General features: G+C 39.5%; 3 protein-coding genes across 3 annotated transcripts; 1 reads left to right on the top strand and 2 right to left on the bottom strand.

Annotated features, from left to right (window-relative positions):
• Positions 1–21: 21 nt before the first annotated feature.
• Positions 22–6,553, bottom strand: LOC143305426 (uncharacterized). The gene is made up of 3 exons (XM_076689015.1): positions 6,158–6,553; positions 3,570–3,797; positions 22–3,272 (listed from the first exon to the last, which is right to left on the bottom strand). Exons 1-3 carry the CDS (start codon positions 6,261–6,263, stop codon positions 3,091–3,093), a joined length of 516 nt encoding a protein of 171 aa, XP_076545130.1. The 5' UTR covers positions 6,264–6,553; the 3' UTR covers positions 22–3,090.
• Positions 6,364–11,537, bottom strand: LOC117604317 (UPF0415 protein C7orf25 homolog). The gene is made up of 4 exons (XM_034324255.2): positions 11,388–11,537; positions 10,726–11,167; positions 10,094–10,647; positions 6,364–10,029 (listed from the first exon to the last, which is right to left on the bottom strand). The coding sequence occupies exons 1-4, from the start codon at positions 11,535–11,537 to the stop codon at positions 9,943–9,945; spliced, it is 1,233 nt and encodes a 410-aa protein (XP_034180146.1). The 3' UTR covers positions 6,364–9,942.
• LOC117604321 (tetratricopeptide repeat protein 12-like) lies at positions 7,357–9,887 on the top strand. The gene is made up of 6 exons (XM_034324267.2): positions 7,357–7,464; positions 8,149–8,175; positions 8,904–9,018; positions 9,082–9,276; positions 9,340–9,732; positions 9,802–9,887. The coding sequence occupies exons 1-6, from the start codon at positions 7,357–7,359 to the stop codon at positions 9,843–9,845; spliced, it is 882 nt and encodes a 293-aa protein (XP_034180158.2). The 3' UTR covers positions 9,846–9,887.
• Positions 11,538–11,782: the final 245 nt, after the last annotated feature.

Here is an 11,782-nt window from a genome sequence, read left to right as displayed (position 1 = left end):
ATTATTATCGATGATAAGCTGATTCTTTCCTATTTTACTTCTTCTCTAAGGCTACGTTGTTATCCTATCATGCATCTTCAATATTATCACAGTGGTACGTTTATAGAATGAATAAAAAATTGGGTCGAAGGTATAAATCATCCTGCAATTGTTTCTATTTTCGGTAAAACTTGTAAATACGCGCACGATTATACCATTCTTGCGAATTAAATTATTATTCTATCGCGTGATACACGCAAGTGCAAACGATTGTTCACGAAAGCACAATTTCGTCGTCTCGATTATTATTACCTTATTTTTTCTTCTTCGATATTAATAGCTAATAAGTTTTTTCCCCGAGTATAATTGTAAATTATACCAACAATGACGTACGATATTAAAGAGTGAAAATAAAGTGGTACAAGTTTATTTTTCACCAAACGAGTAAAATGTTTCGTTTCAATTTTGAATTTTTTACAAACAGCATGCTTTTTCTCAAGGCCGAAAGGAGATGATAAATTCGTAGCCAATTAGCTCGATATTGTTTGATATACAGTATTGAATATTGCATTTCAAAGAATACCGATTGCCCGGGTCCCACCGCGAGGAGGTTGCTACGTTTTGGAGACCCACAAAAATGAGTTTAATTGTCTATTCGATGCATTGTCGATGCACAATTTTAAATTGTACGACAATTAATCGAATTATGACACTTGAAAATATCAAACGAGAATCGGATTATTAAAAGGGGTAAGTCGAATGAACAACACGCTTCGCTGTTATTTTCTTTATTCTCTATTCCATATTTATCGATACTGAAATATTTACAAAATTCATCGTTGCAGTCAACGCTGACCTCAATTTGAATGATTCGTTTCGTACGCATATTCGAAAATGTCGAAGAAAATGAATTTCTTAATTAGTAGACTCGAAGAACACAACGACGAACGCTACGGTTCGAAAGTGATGTTTCGTTGTCAAGTAGTAAAAAGTCGTTAGCACTACGAATCGAGTAAATATCACTGTTAACAAATTGTGCCAGAGAAATGCGACTAACTCGATAGCAAATATCCCGTCAAAGATAACTCGAAATTCATCACAGAAAAAAGGGGGTGTAACGATGATTACGTTTAATCAAATTGTTAAATTGCATTGCATAGAAAGCGATGGGTCCGTAGTAACAAATGAAAGGCTATGTTAACATTGCAAAATGTTAGAGAAATTTCGGCGATACGTTGTCGGAAACAATAATTCGCTGGTACCAGTAGCAACCAGTTTCAATTTGCACTCGCGAACTATAAAAATATGAAATCTCAAGCACCGTCTGATTATTACGATTTGCTTCTCGTGCATACTTCTGTACAAAAATGATAGAGTACAAGAATAGGTTAAATACGTACAGGATGTTCGGATAGAGGTGAGTATCCTTTGAGGGGGTGGCAGCTGAGGTGATTCTGAACCACTTAATCCTTTACCAAAATACTCGTTAATAGAAAAAGTTGTTCAGAATCACCCCAGCTACCACTCCCTCAAAGGATGCCACCCCTATCCGAACTACCTGTATATAAATCTCGCAAATCTTTTGCGAGCGAAGGCTCCTCTTCTTTTTTCTTTATTATAGGAATATTTATATATTTATATATATATATTTATAGACAATGCAATTTTTTTCGAAATCACGATTAAAATTATACGCTATATAGAAAGAAAAAAGACTGTTGGCTGGCAAGAATACGCACCCGCGGAACAGCGGGAAGTTATTATATTTACAAATTTTGTTATATTACACAAACGATATCGAGCAAAGTAAAAACCGTAATGATTGTTTTGGTATAAGTGCAGTAGCTCCTAAACGTCTTGCAGTTTAAAAGTTAACTCGGAATCGTCAACTCTGGTTCGCGCACTTTCCTTTTCATCGAGTCGAATTCGTTCAATTGCATTAATTACAGAACAATAAACGGTACGGAAATACTGGAGGAATGTATAGTTGGTGGCTCGTAGGAAGAAGATCCCAGCCACGAATTCTTTGCCAGACACTATGTACGACCGAAAGTTATGTACTAATTTAGATCGTGGAACCTTTATTCTTTGGTAAAGTGAAATCAAACGTCGTCGATATTCTTCGTTCGTAGAGTTATCCTCGAAAGAACAAGACATTCAGAGAAAACGATAAAACTTTATCTATACACGATACGACCGAATACACCAGAAGCCCTTATCAATTTACACAAAATTTCGTATACTTAAGCAGTAACGAACGGTGGTTCGTGGTGCATGTAAAAAAATACAAGATTCGCGGATAATCATGATCTCGCTCGTCATTCAGCGGGCCAATTCGAATCAGATTACCTAATAACATCCTAAATTTGACATCGAGTGAAAATCGAATCGTTTAATCACCGTCTTTATACAATATATCAAGAACGTGTAAACTTCACTGACCTGCTCTTACTTTAATAACATCGTAAAAAATTATGCTTTCAGTATGCTCTTAAAATCTATCGAAAACGCAGTCACTTATCCCGTATCCATTACAACCATCGTGTATAGAAACACGCAATGAACGATCTCGTGCGAGTAGCAGCGTTTACCCTGGTACGACTGTCGATTGAAAGAAAAGATCATCGATCATACGATCTGAATGACGTTCGATTACCAGCGTAAAACGCGTCTACTCCAACGGACGTTGCTACATGTTTAGCCTCTTAATTCAGTTCGACGATGTTCCCCTCGTACATGTACCATGTACCTAAACTTTCCCTTGATATGTACACACACAGAGTTACACATTACATTGTTCCCTAAGCGTAACAAGCTTCGAGAAGACTTTCGTGAACAAAATTTGAACGTTCGAGCGAATGGATTGCTTGTGCAAGAATCGGCAGAAAAAATGAATCGAGACTCGTCTAAGTGAACGAGGAACAAACAGAATGGGAAGAGGAGATTTTTATTTCTGAACTGTAAGGCAACTCAGACGGTTAACTCAAAGCTTGCCGCTTTAAATCGCGAATCGTGTAACGAAAGCGTGTCACTCGTGCTAAAGTTCGTGCTCTCGATTAAAATCCAATCTCGGGTACACGGCACGCGCGTTAATTACGGTTACGTGTTTCCTCACGCTATCGGCGGGTCGTCATCGTCATCGTCGTCTCTCGTGACTAGCACATTACCGTAACGATTCGGGCGGAAGAGCCGAAATCGTTGCAGCCACTTGTATCGTCTCGCGCCGAGGTAGAGCAGCACACCGATTACTACGAGGAAGGTTGGTATTAACAAACCAGCAGCTACAGAACTACCTAAACAAAAATTCAAAAAAAAACAATGACGTTTTAGTGGATTGACCCGTGCATAATGAGCAGCGCGTGTTGCGCTAAACGCACAGCTGGCTTCTTGCCCGACCGTTTCTTTTTCACGTTAGCGATACGATGAGCCGTATCGCCAAGCAATGAATAATAAAGGCTAATGCAACCGTGTTGTTATCGGTCGGCGAAAATTAATCTATAAGCAATCTATCGTGGAAAATTTTCCCTCCACTCGAGTCTACACGGTTAATTTTGTTATTGTAAGGAATACATCTATCGAACTTCAAGTACCTCCTGAGTCCACTTTGACGTCCGATTGAACGGTAGTGATGCTAACCATCGTGGTAGTGGCAAGGTGTATACACTGGCCGTTCTCCAGTTCAAAACCAATCTGGCACATGCACTGCGCTTCCTCGTCCTTCGAATTTTGAACGCATCTTTCGTTCGGACCGCATTGATCCAATGCCTTTTGCGTGTCGCATCGTCTCATCCCGCTCGTCCTGTTCTCCGACGAAGAATCTGGATCAATACGTGAAAAGATGTTTCTTTATACATTAGAACAACCCTTGAAAGCAACGAACGAAAATTGTTTCCCAGCTCTTTCCATTACCTACGGTCACCCCTGCCTGTCTCGTCGTTAAATTACTCTTTAATCCTTGACGGCCACCGCGTCGAGAAAATCAACGACCAACGTTGTTCGATCGTTCGATCGATGGGAATTGGAAGCGGGGGACACGAGGAGTTTATCTAGTTGATTCGTCTAACCAGGGGTTAATAGATATGGATACATTAGCCACGGACGGCTAGCAAAGAAATGCAGTAGCGAACAATGCGAATCGATTCACAGGAGTGTACGTTAAATCAGGAAATATACGTGTGTTCGATTAATTAATCAGAAAGTAAAATTTGAATCCTACGAGTCGAAAGAAGAGAAACAACGTTTATCTCTGAAAGAACGAAACAATGAAAGTAGCATCCACCTGTGATCAGCTTCGTTCGCGTATTTCTTAATCACGAGTGGACATTACGCTCGTTTATCTGCCTGTTATCATCCGACGTCCACCGATTATTCTTTTGTTTCCCTCGAATGAAAAGCACAAAGAGCCTGATGTCGAATGTGCGTCGTATCTTTGCGACTCTATCGACACTGCGTGAGTCGAGATTGGCTGAATCAGTTAATTGAGACGAATTCGTTTTATCAGCTAGAATACAGGGGGTTAACTATACGGTGGTTGAGTCAAGCAAATTAAGGGACTTTCTTTCGCTTTAAATCGATGCTACTCCATTTAATTCGATAAGCGGACATTCGGTACCGTTCGTACGAACAATAAGAAGTACTTAAACGAAAATGAAAAACCGAAATAAGCTTGGCGATAACGTATTCGGCTTCGAGAAGATTGCGAACATCTGCAATTCGATTTAAGATATCGTGCTCGATCCTCGGCAATTAATTCGCATCGTTCCTGCGGGCTGATGAATTTTTTTCCCGATAACGTCGCGGAATTCATAGCTCGATCGAACAATGGGACCTTTCATTCGGATTCATCGATGCGCCCGCGTATTTCTATTCGAAAAAGCAAAATCTTCGAATTTCCATTCTTCCCTTTTAATTTTCTACGCGCTTTCGACGAAACCGGGACTCCATCTTGAGATATTATGTAATAAGTATCTTCGACTCAAAGTAGAATATTACACACTGTGGTCAGACAACGAAATTACGCAACTATGTGTGTTTTCCACGAGAAGAGCGTGCCTGCGTGGCAACAGTAGGCGACTGCGAATAACAATCATACCCTGGCTGAAACGAATTACACCCAATGGAAACGGGAGTACGCCGGGATGATTAACAAAATCGTCACGGGAAAATTATTTGTTTCGCAAAGTTAATCACGCCCGTCAAGAGCGACGAGTTAGCGTTAATTACTCACCCTAGAAATCGCGTATACGTGTATTTACACGGTACTCATGCGTACATACGTGCTCGCCTTTATCTATCGTTCGTAACTCGTTTGGCGAAAGAATGAGAACAAACGCAACGCGTTAAGCATACGTGAACTTTGTTATCGCGTTGACTCATCTTCTTTAATACGAACAAAACGAGCATCTTTTTTGCCAGAAAGTAAGAACGTAGCTGAGATTGCTCCATTTGATAACCTCTGCTCTTCTTCCCTAGACAATATCGGATATTTTTAATACACACATTTCATCTTACATAACCAGATACGTTTCTTACGGGGCAATGTTGCGAAATAGCTCCCTTTGTAATGAAATGCAACAGTTTGCCGGGGCAAGGAGACATCGATAAACCGTGCGGAACGATTTAAATATAAATTCAGAGTAACAGGAAAGTCCGAGAGTGCAAATCGTACCGGATAAATGTGTCTTCAATTACGTAGCGACACGGGAAACGGGAAAACACGCTCTTCTTGATAAACGCGATTACAAAACAAAGTCGTCGGTGGCACCTAACACTGGTTGGTTGGGTGATTAATGATAAAATCCAAAGCAGCTGAGGAAGATCGAACCGAAACGTATCGACGTATTAGCGAAAAAACACAGGACAAGTGCAGGCCGGGAGGCAGCCCTCGATTTCTGGACCAAAAGCCGGGACGAGAAGAGACGTAGAAGAGAGAGCGAGAGAATAAGAATGGGGAAAAGAGAAAGAAAGAGAGGGAAGGAGGGACAGAGATAGATAGAGAGGGGAAGCAACGAGACGAAGAGAGAAAAGCGGAAGAAGACTATTGTGGACTTACAGGGGTGACCCCAATGGTTCGGTTCGGTTCGGTTGAACGAACCAATTTCAACGGCTCATCTGCTAGAAAGACGGTTTAACGTTACGCCGAATAAATATCGAACAGTTGCAGAGAATTCCCGCTTACCTGCGTAACTGAATGGCGCCAGAAAAAGCATTGCCACGATGAGATAGCAGAATGCATCGGCTCGAATGTTTTGCATTTTCCTTTTGTTCCTTCCTTCTTCTCTCATCGTTCTCTCACTGTCTCTCTCTCTTTCTTTGTCCCGTTTGTTTACAGTTCACGATCATCACATAATAATGTAGGCGGGTTATTTCGTAGACACTTTAACGGGATCGATGCGTTTATGCAGCTCGGTAAATGTAACCGCTGAACGTGTTAAACGTACACACGACGAGTGTTTTCATCGAAGCGATCGAAACGATAACCTAAAATCGTCGCGCGAAAGTATCAAGAGGCGCGCGTGTGTCGGCTCATCGCCGGTCGGCCGTCCGTCACCAGTTTTGACAGATAAATGCTAGGCCGCGCCGCGGAACGCGTTCAATCATCTGTTATTAAACGACCATTTGCAATTATCGAACTCAATTGGCATCGAGGGATCGCTGGCAACATTTCGATTTCGAGATATTTCGAGAATCACAACGGCGATGAAACGCGCATGCGCGACTAAACGGGCGCGTTAATCAAAGCATTCATCGAACGCTTCTTGGACAAAATGAATTTTATATCAATTAATCATCCTATACACGGTATTCTGAATAATTATAATATCGCGCAATGAGAAATACCTGCGATTGTACATTTTCTTTCAAAATCATTTAAAGTTTAAATACTTGGGACGATAATTAAAAGAAGAAACTGAATCGTGTAAAAAATAGTTTCGAATTTGTAAAAAAGAATTATAGTTTTGTAACAAACATTTCAATCCGATGGTTTATTTGCCACCCCCTAGATAATGTTGGCATCTAGCTGGCGGAAATCGATTGCTATACAGGTTATTTTTAAAAAGTAGAACCCCCACTCGTACCTGTTTTCTCGAAAAACTATACGATCAGTTGAAATTTATTTATTTGTAGCAAGTACGAGCGAAACGAAGTGTACGAATATATGCACGTCGAATTTAAAATATCGCGACAAGTTTGTCTATGATCTTTGGATAGAAGGTAGAGAGATTTTTGTATCCACGAGTTTGTAAGCGTAAAGGCGGTTGAAACGTAGTTGCGATGACAGCAGCACATGTCATGGCGAGTGTGTTATCATAAACCAAAGTTGCTCACTGCGAAAAGTCCGCGTTAAATCGAAAGCTACCAATTACAATATTCAAAATGAGGGAAGAAACGGTGTTGAACTTAAAGTGGCACAGTTTCCCGTCGCATTTAGCGGTTTCCCTCGATACGTGTTACGAGAAGCAACAGTTTGTAGATCTTTCCTTAGTGTGTAAAGATGGAACGATTTTGAAGTGTCACAAAATGGTATTGGCCAACTCGAGCTCCTTCTTTCGTCGATTGCTGGTGGCTAACGAGCATCCTCACCCTATGATTATACTCCACGACATCGAGGCCGATGATCTGAAGACTATTATCAACTTCATGTATTGCGGTGAAATACAAGTCGTACAAAGTGAGGTTAGAAGATTGCTAAAGTTGGCCGAAATTTTGGAAGTTACCGGATTGCGGCACATACAGACGTCCGTTTTGGTAGGGGAATCGAACAACGCGTCTCACGACGCGTCAACCGTGTCCCGTTTAAAGCTAGAAGAAACTAAAAGTTTATCTACCAAAACAATACCATCTGATCATGATCCAAATGCTAGATCACAAAATAAAACTACCTGCCAAGCAACGCGGTTCCCTTCTTCTACTCATCCTCATAAGATAACGAATAAATTACCTTTGGAAACAACTAAAAAAAGCAAAGAGAATAACATTAATTTATTGAGTCAACGCTTGGAGACGGGTAAATCTGGAATCAGTATTGTAGACATAAACGATATGCCAAGCACCAGTAAAGGAATTTCAAATACGTCTGTCCTAAAGAGGAAAGAGATTCCTGATCCAGTTATCAGTTGGCCCCGTATTTTATCAGCTATTTCAAAAGACAGTCCATTGCCTTTAAAGAAATTGTGTATAATGGATGAGGTTGAAATAACAGCTGGGAAACCACCGGCTATCACCCAAAATGTAAAGACTAACGAACCCTTGGACAGGAGGAAAGAAAGTTGCAAGGTGGACGTTAATGAACCAGTGAAATGTGGAGTTTTTATAAAAGATGAAGTGGATCTGTCGTTTGAAATGGAAGAGGATACAGAGATGGATCCGCTGGAGGTTGAGGAGATTGAAAATGATAGTTCAGAAAATGTAATAGGATCGTCACAAACGTTTTCTGTTACAAATATGGAGCAGACCTATTATAATACTGGAAGTCTTCCAGAATTTCCTACAAGAAAAGGATCTAATGGTTAACAAATGGGATAACTTCCTTATTTTTTCTTTTTCAATGAACTGAATAAAATTTTTCCTGCGACTACGAATTTTTCTGTAATTAAAAACACTTTGCAAAAAAATGTAACAACACGCATAAATTAACCCATAGTTTGTCACCTTACTTGTTACTTTGTTACGTGATCTGGTTTCTTTTGTAATAAATCAATTCAAACTACACATTACGTCCTCGTTTAATAATTATCCTAATCAATTAACAGGTGAATCGCATTCGTAATATCGCGCCAAACATTTTACTTTTGTACGCGTTCAATTTCTCTCACAGTATTATGCGTTTCTATGGAAACTAGTCTCTGGTTTAGTTGGATCAATCTTTTCTGTTACGATCATCATTAAATATTGCAAGAAGTATGGAAGGAACAATAAATAACGACGAACTGGACGAAAAAATAAAAGAAGGCGAAGAAATGATAAGCAATCTAACTGCTGATAAACACGTAACGGAGGAAGAATTCCAAAATTTTATGCATCGCGTTAACGAAGTTGGTAAGTGCCCGTGTATCTAATTGAATCGCAAACAAAACTTAAGATGTTTTATCATTTTTCAAGAGAAAATTGTGAAGAAATTAGCATCTCCCGACCCTGAGGAACAAAAACACGGTCAGATATTGGCGGACGAAATTTTAGAAACGAAACCGACCAAGGACTTCTCTGAAGATGACGAATTGAAAGTAAAGGTCAATCGTACAGTGATCAACAAATATTCAAAAGATGAGAACATCACCGACGAACAAATGTCACGAGGTATAAATTATTCTTTCAGCTGTTACTAATTGCCGTACTAATTAAAAATTTATATTTATACAGAAGCGTTTATGTCGAGTGTAGAGAAGGATGCGAAGGAAAGAGCGGAGAGTCGAAAAATTCGAAACGAACGAGCGGAAACGATGAAAAGGATCGGCAATGGAGCATTTAAGGAGGAAAATTATGAAAAAGCTGTGACTTATTACAGCAAAGCACTGGAACAACGAAAAGATTCGTCCGTGTTATGGAATAACAGAGCTTTATCGTACATTCGTCTTGGATTGTACGAAAAAGCTTTAGACGACTGCGAATGGGCATTAAAAATACACGAGGCGAATTTAAAGGCACTTTTAAATAGCGCTAAATGTTACAAAAAGCTTGGAAACGAGATGAAATATAAAGAGTACATTCGATTAGCGAGAGAAAGAAATCCACACTTCAACAAATTTATTAACGGTATATACTTGTAATTCTTTTACATTTGAAACATTTCTATTTTAATTTTACTCGATTCACCTTTTGCAGAATTTGAAGAAGGTACGGATGGGTGCGTGGACGAACAAACCTAATGTAATAATTGACCAGTAAAGAATAGAAATATTTCTCATGTAGTACGTGTGTTTCTTTTTCAATGATCTAGGATAATTTTTCAACGTTCGACCGGTATCAAGATGGGCTTATCTTTGTAGCATAGCCCTCTTTAATCTCTGAAAGAGATCTAGGTTCATGCAAGAAAACTGTGCATTCAATACCCTGTAAAAATGTCTCACTAAAGTTGTTTGAAACTGCTATGATTCGTAATATAAAATACCAGTACCTGCATACGTGCTGCTCTAACAAATCCTTCGTTAGCCGATACCGTGATACTTTTCGTATTTTCACCGGTGGCAAACACCAGTCTAGATCTGTCTTTGATTTTACCACCCAAATTTAATTTCTCTATGATTCTGCCAGCGGGTATATCGTTCACGATCCGAACTCTACTAAGTAATTCTTTCGCCCTGAGAGTCTCTTTAGGTCCGCCAATAACATCTATGATGTTCATAAAATTTTCATAAGCAGTCTGGCAGACTATCAGTTCTTTATCTTTAAATATGCTTTCTAATATTGGCTTCACTGGACGTTTTCTCTCCATTTCCGCTTGTTGCGTAAGCAACGGTTCACGATAAATAAAATGATCATACCCATTAGTCATATTTGTCACGTATGCTAATAAAGTTGATACATCCAAATTAAGGATCTTTATTTCAGTTTCCAGAGGAGAAACATTAAGGGTGTCTAGATTCGAGTTTGTATTCCTTTTCGATTCGTCCAATGGTTCTCCATTGAATTCTGACGTGTACATCCGTGTTGAGAATTTTTCGTCTATATCTGTCTCCGGAATAACAGACACAACGATGAGTACCTTTCTTAAAATTGTAACTAATGTGTACAAGAAAAAGTTTATACCATGTATGTCCATGCTTTTTTCTTCTTCGCATTCAATCCTATCTCCTTCAACCGCTACTCCCATAAGCTCCAAATTTTTAGCTAAAGGTATTTCTATGCCATAAGCAAAATGGAATACAATTTCTGGCGGTCTATAAAGATACGGATAACATTTTGCGCATTGCAAGAAAGAAGAAGCCTGGTCAAGCACAGATTTCTGACCGTATTCTCCGTTGCCCATTGAGATCAAGGTAAGAGCTCTGGCATTTCTAGCGATAACTTTTACCCAAGAGGCACCACCATTGCATACTATATCTACTTCTAAACGTGATTTCTGATATTTGAATGGTTTCAGAACATTGGTGGGTTCATTGGCACAGAAGAGCCGTGCTACAATAGCATTCAAATGAATCAAATTTGTGCTCTGCAGATGTTCTTTCTTCACATTCCCTGTAGATTGTACCTTTGTGAGAATAGTTTATTGTTATAAATCCATGATATTTTTAACGTTCCATATGGACGTCTACATAATAGAGAACAATTAAAACTAGATGCAAGCGAGATGTTTCATAAGTTTCAAAGCTATATAGATAATCAGACCTTGGTAGTTAGGTAAGAATCTTCTATTAAAACCGCAACGTGACAAATGTTTCCTTCCTAGTAAGAATTTCAGAGGAACGTACCTTTTCTAAAAATCTAATCTCTTGTTGAATCTTTCGTACGAGTTTCTCAACCCCATCGATCTTTCCTACGAGTTTCAGCCGATCTACCGTCGCTTTGCCACTGTCTATTTTTTCCTCGAGACATTTCAGTAGCTCAACCTTTTCCTCCATCCTTCACGATTACACGATTCTCGACAGTTTGGCCATGAAAGATCCTATTTTCTTTGGCAATTCTTATTATTTCTGATAGTTCACGATCGACGAACGTAGTGTCAGCAGCCATTTTGCCATTACAGTTCAATATCGCGTGTAATGTCGTCGGGTCGCTTGTCAAACTCGCCTATTAACCTCACAAAACTTTGCGCATTTCAACAAACAATTGACAGTGAAGCGTAATCGATGGATCGTAACGGTGT

This window comes from Osmia lignaria, chromosome 7 (assembly GCF_051020975.1).
Source record: "Osmia lignaria lignaria isolate PbOS001 chromosome 7, iyOsmLign1, whole genome shotgun sequence".
Lineage (NCBI taxonomy): Eukaryota > Metazoa > Arthropoda > Insecta > Hymenoptera > Megachilidae > Osmia > Osmia lignaria.
Note: the sequence above shows the minus strand (reverse complement) of the source record. Positions and strands in the feature narration are given on the sequence as shown.

What these genes read in the sequence shown, in the direction of transcription:
- LOC143305426 (XM_076689015.1), bottom strand. Translation starts at nt 6,263, where the DNA reads ATGAGAGAAGAAGGAAGGAACAAAAGGAAAATGCAAAACATTCGAGCC. An exon ending in GGCGCCATTCAGTTACGCAG is followed by an intron (nt 3,798 to 6,157) that starts GTAAGCGGGAAT and finishes GTATTGATCCAG; the next exon opens with ATTCTTCGTCGGAGAACAGG. An exon ending in CGTCAAAGTGGACTCAGGAG is followed by an intron (nt 3,273 to 3,569) that starts GTACTTGAAGTT and finishes ATTTTTGTTTAG; the next exon opens with GTAGTTCTGTAGCTGCTGGT.
- LOC117604321 (XM_034324267.2), top strand. Translation starts at nt 7,357, where the DNA reads ATGAGGGAAGAAACGGTGTTGAACTTAAAGTGGCACAGTTTCCCGTCG. An exon ending in GCATCGCGTTAACGAAGTTG is followed by an intron (nt 9,019 to 9,081) that starts GTAAGTGCCCGT and finishes TCATTTTTCAAG; the next exon opens with AGAAAATTGTGAAGAAATTA. An exon ending in CTTCAACAAATTTATTAACG is followed by an intron (nt 9,733 to 9,801) that starts GTATATACTTGT and finishes CACCTTTTGCAG; the next exon opens with AATTTGAAGAAGGTACGGAT.
- LOC117604317 (XM_034324255.2), bottom strand. Translation starts at nt 11,537, where the DNA reads ATGGAGGAAAAGGTTGAGCTACTGAAATGTCTCGAGGAAAAAATAGAC. An exon ending in AAAAAGCATGGACATACATG is followed by an intron (nt 10,648 to 10,725) that starts GTATAAACTTTT and finishes TTCCGGAGACAG; the next exon opens with ATATAGACGAAAAATTCTCA. An exon ending in TTAGAGCAGCACGTATGCAG is followed by an intron (nt 10,030 to 10,093) that starts GTACTGGTATTT and finishes ACATTTTTACAG; the next exon opens with GGTATTGAATGCACAGTTTT.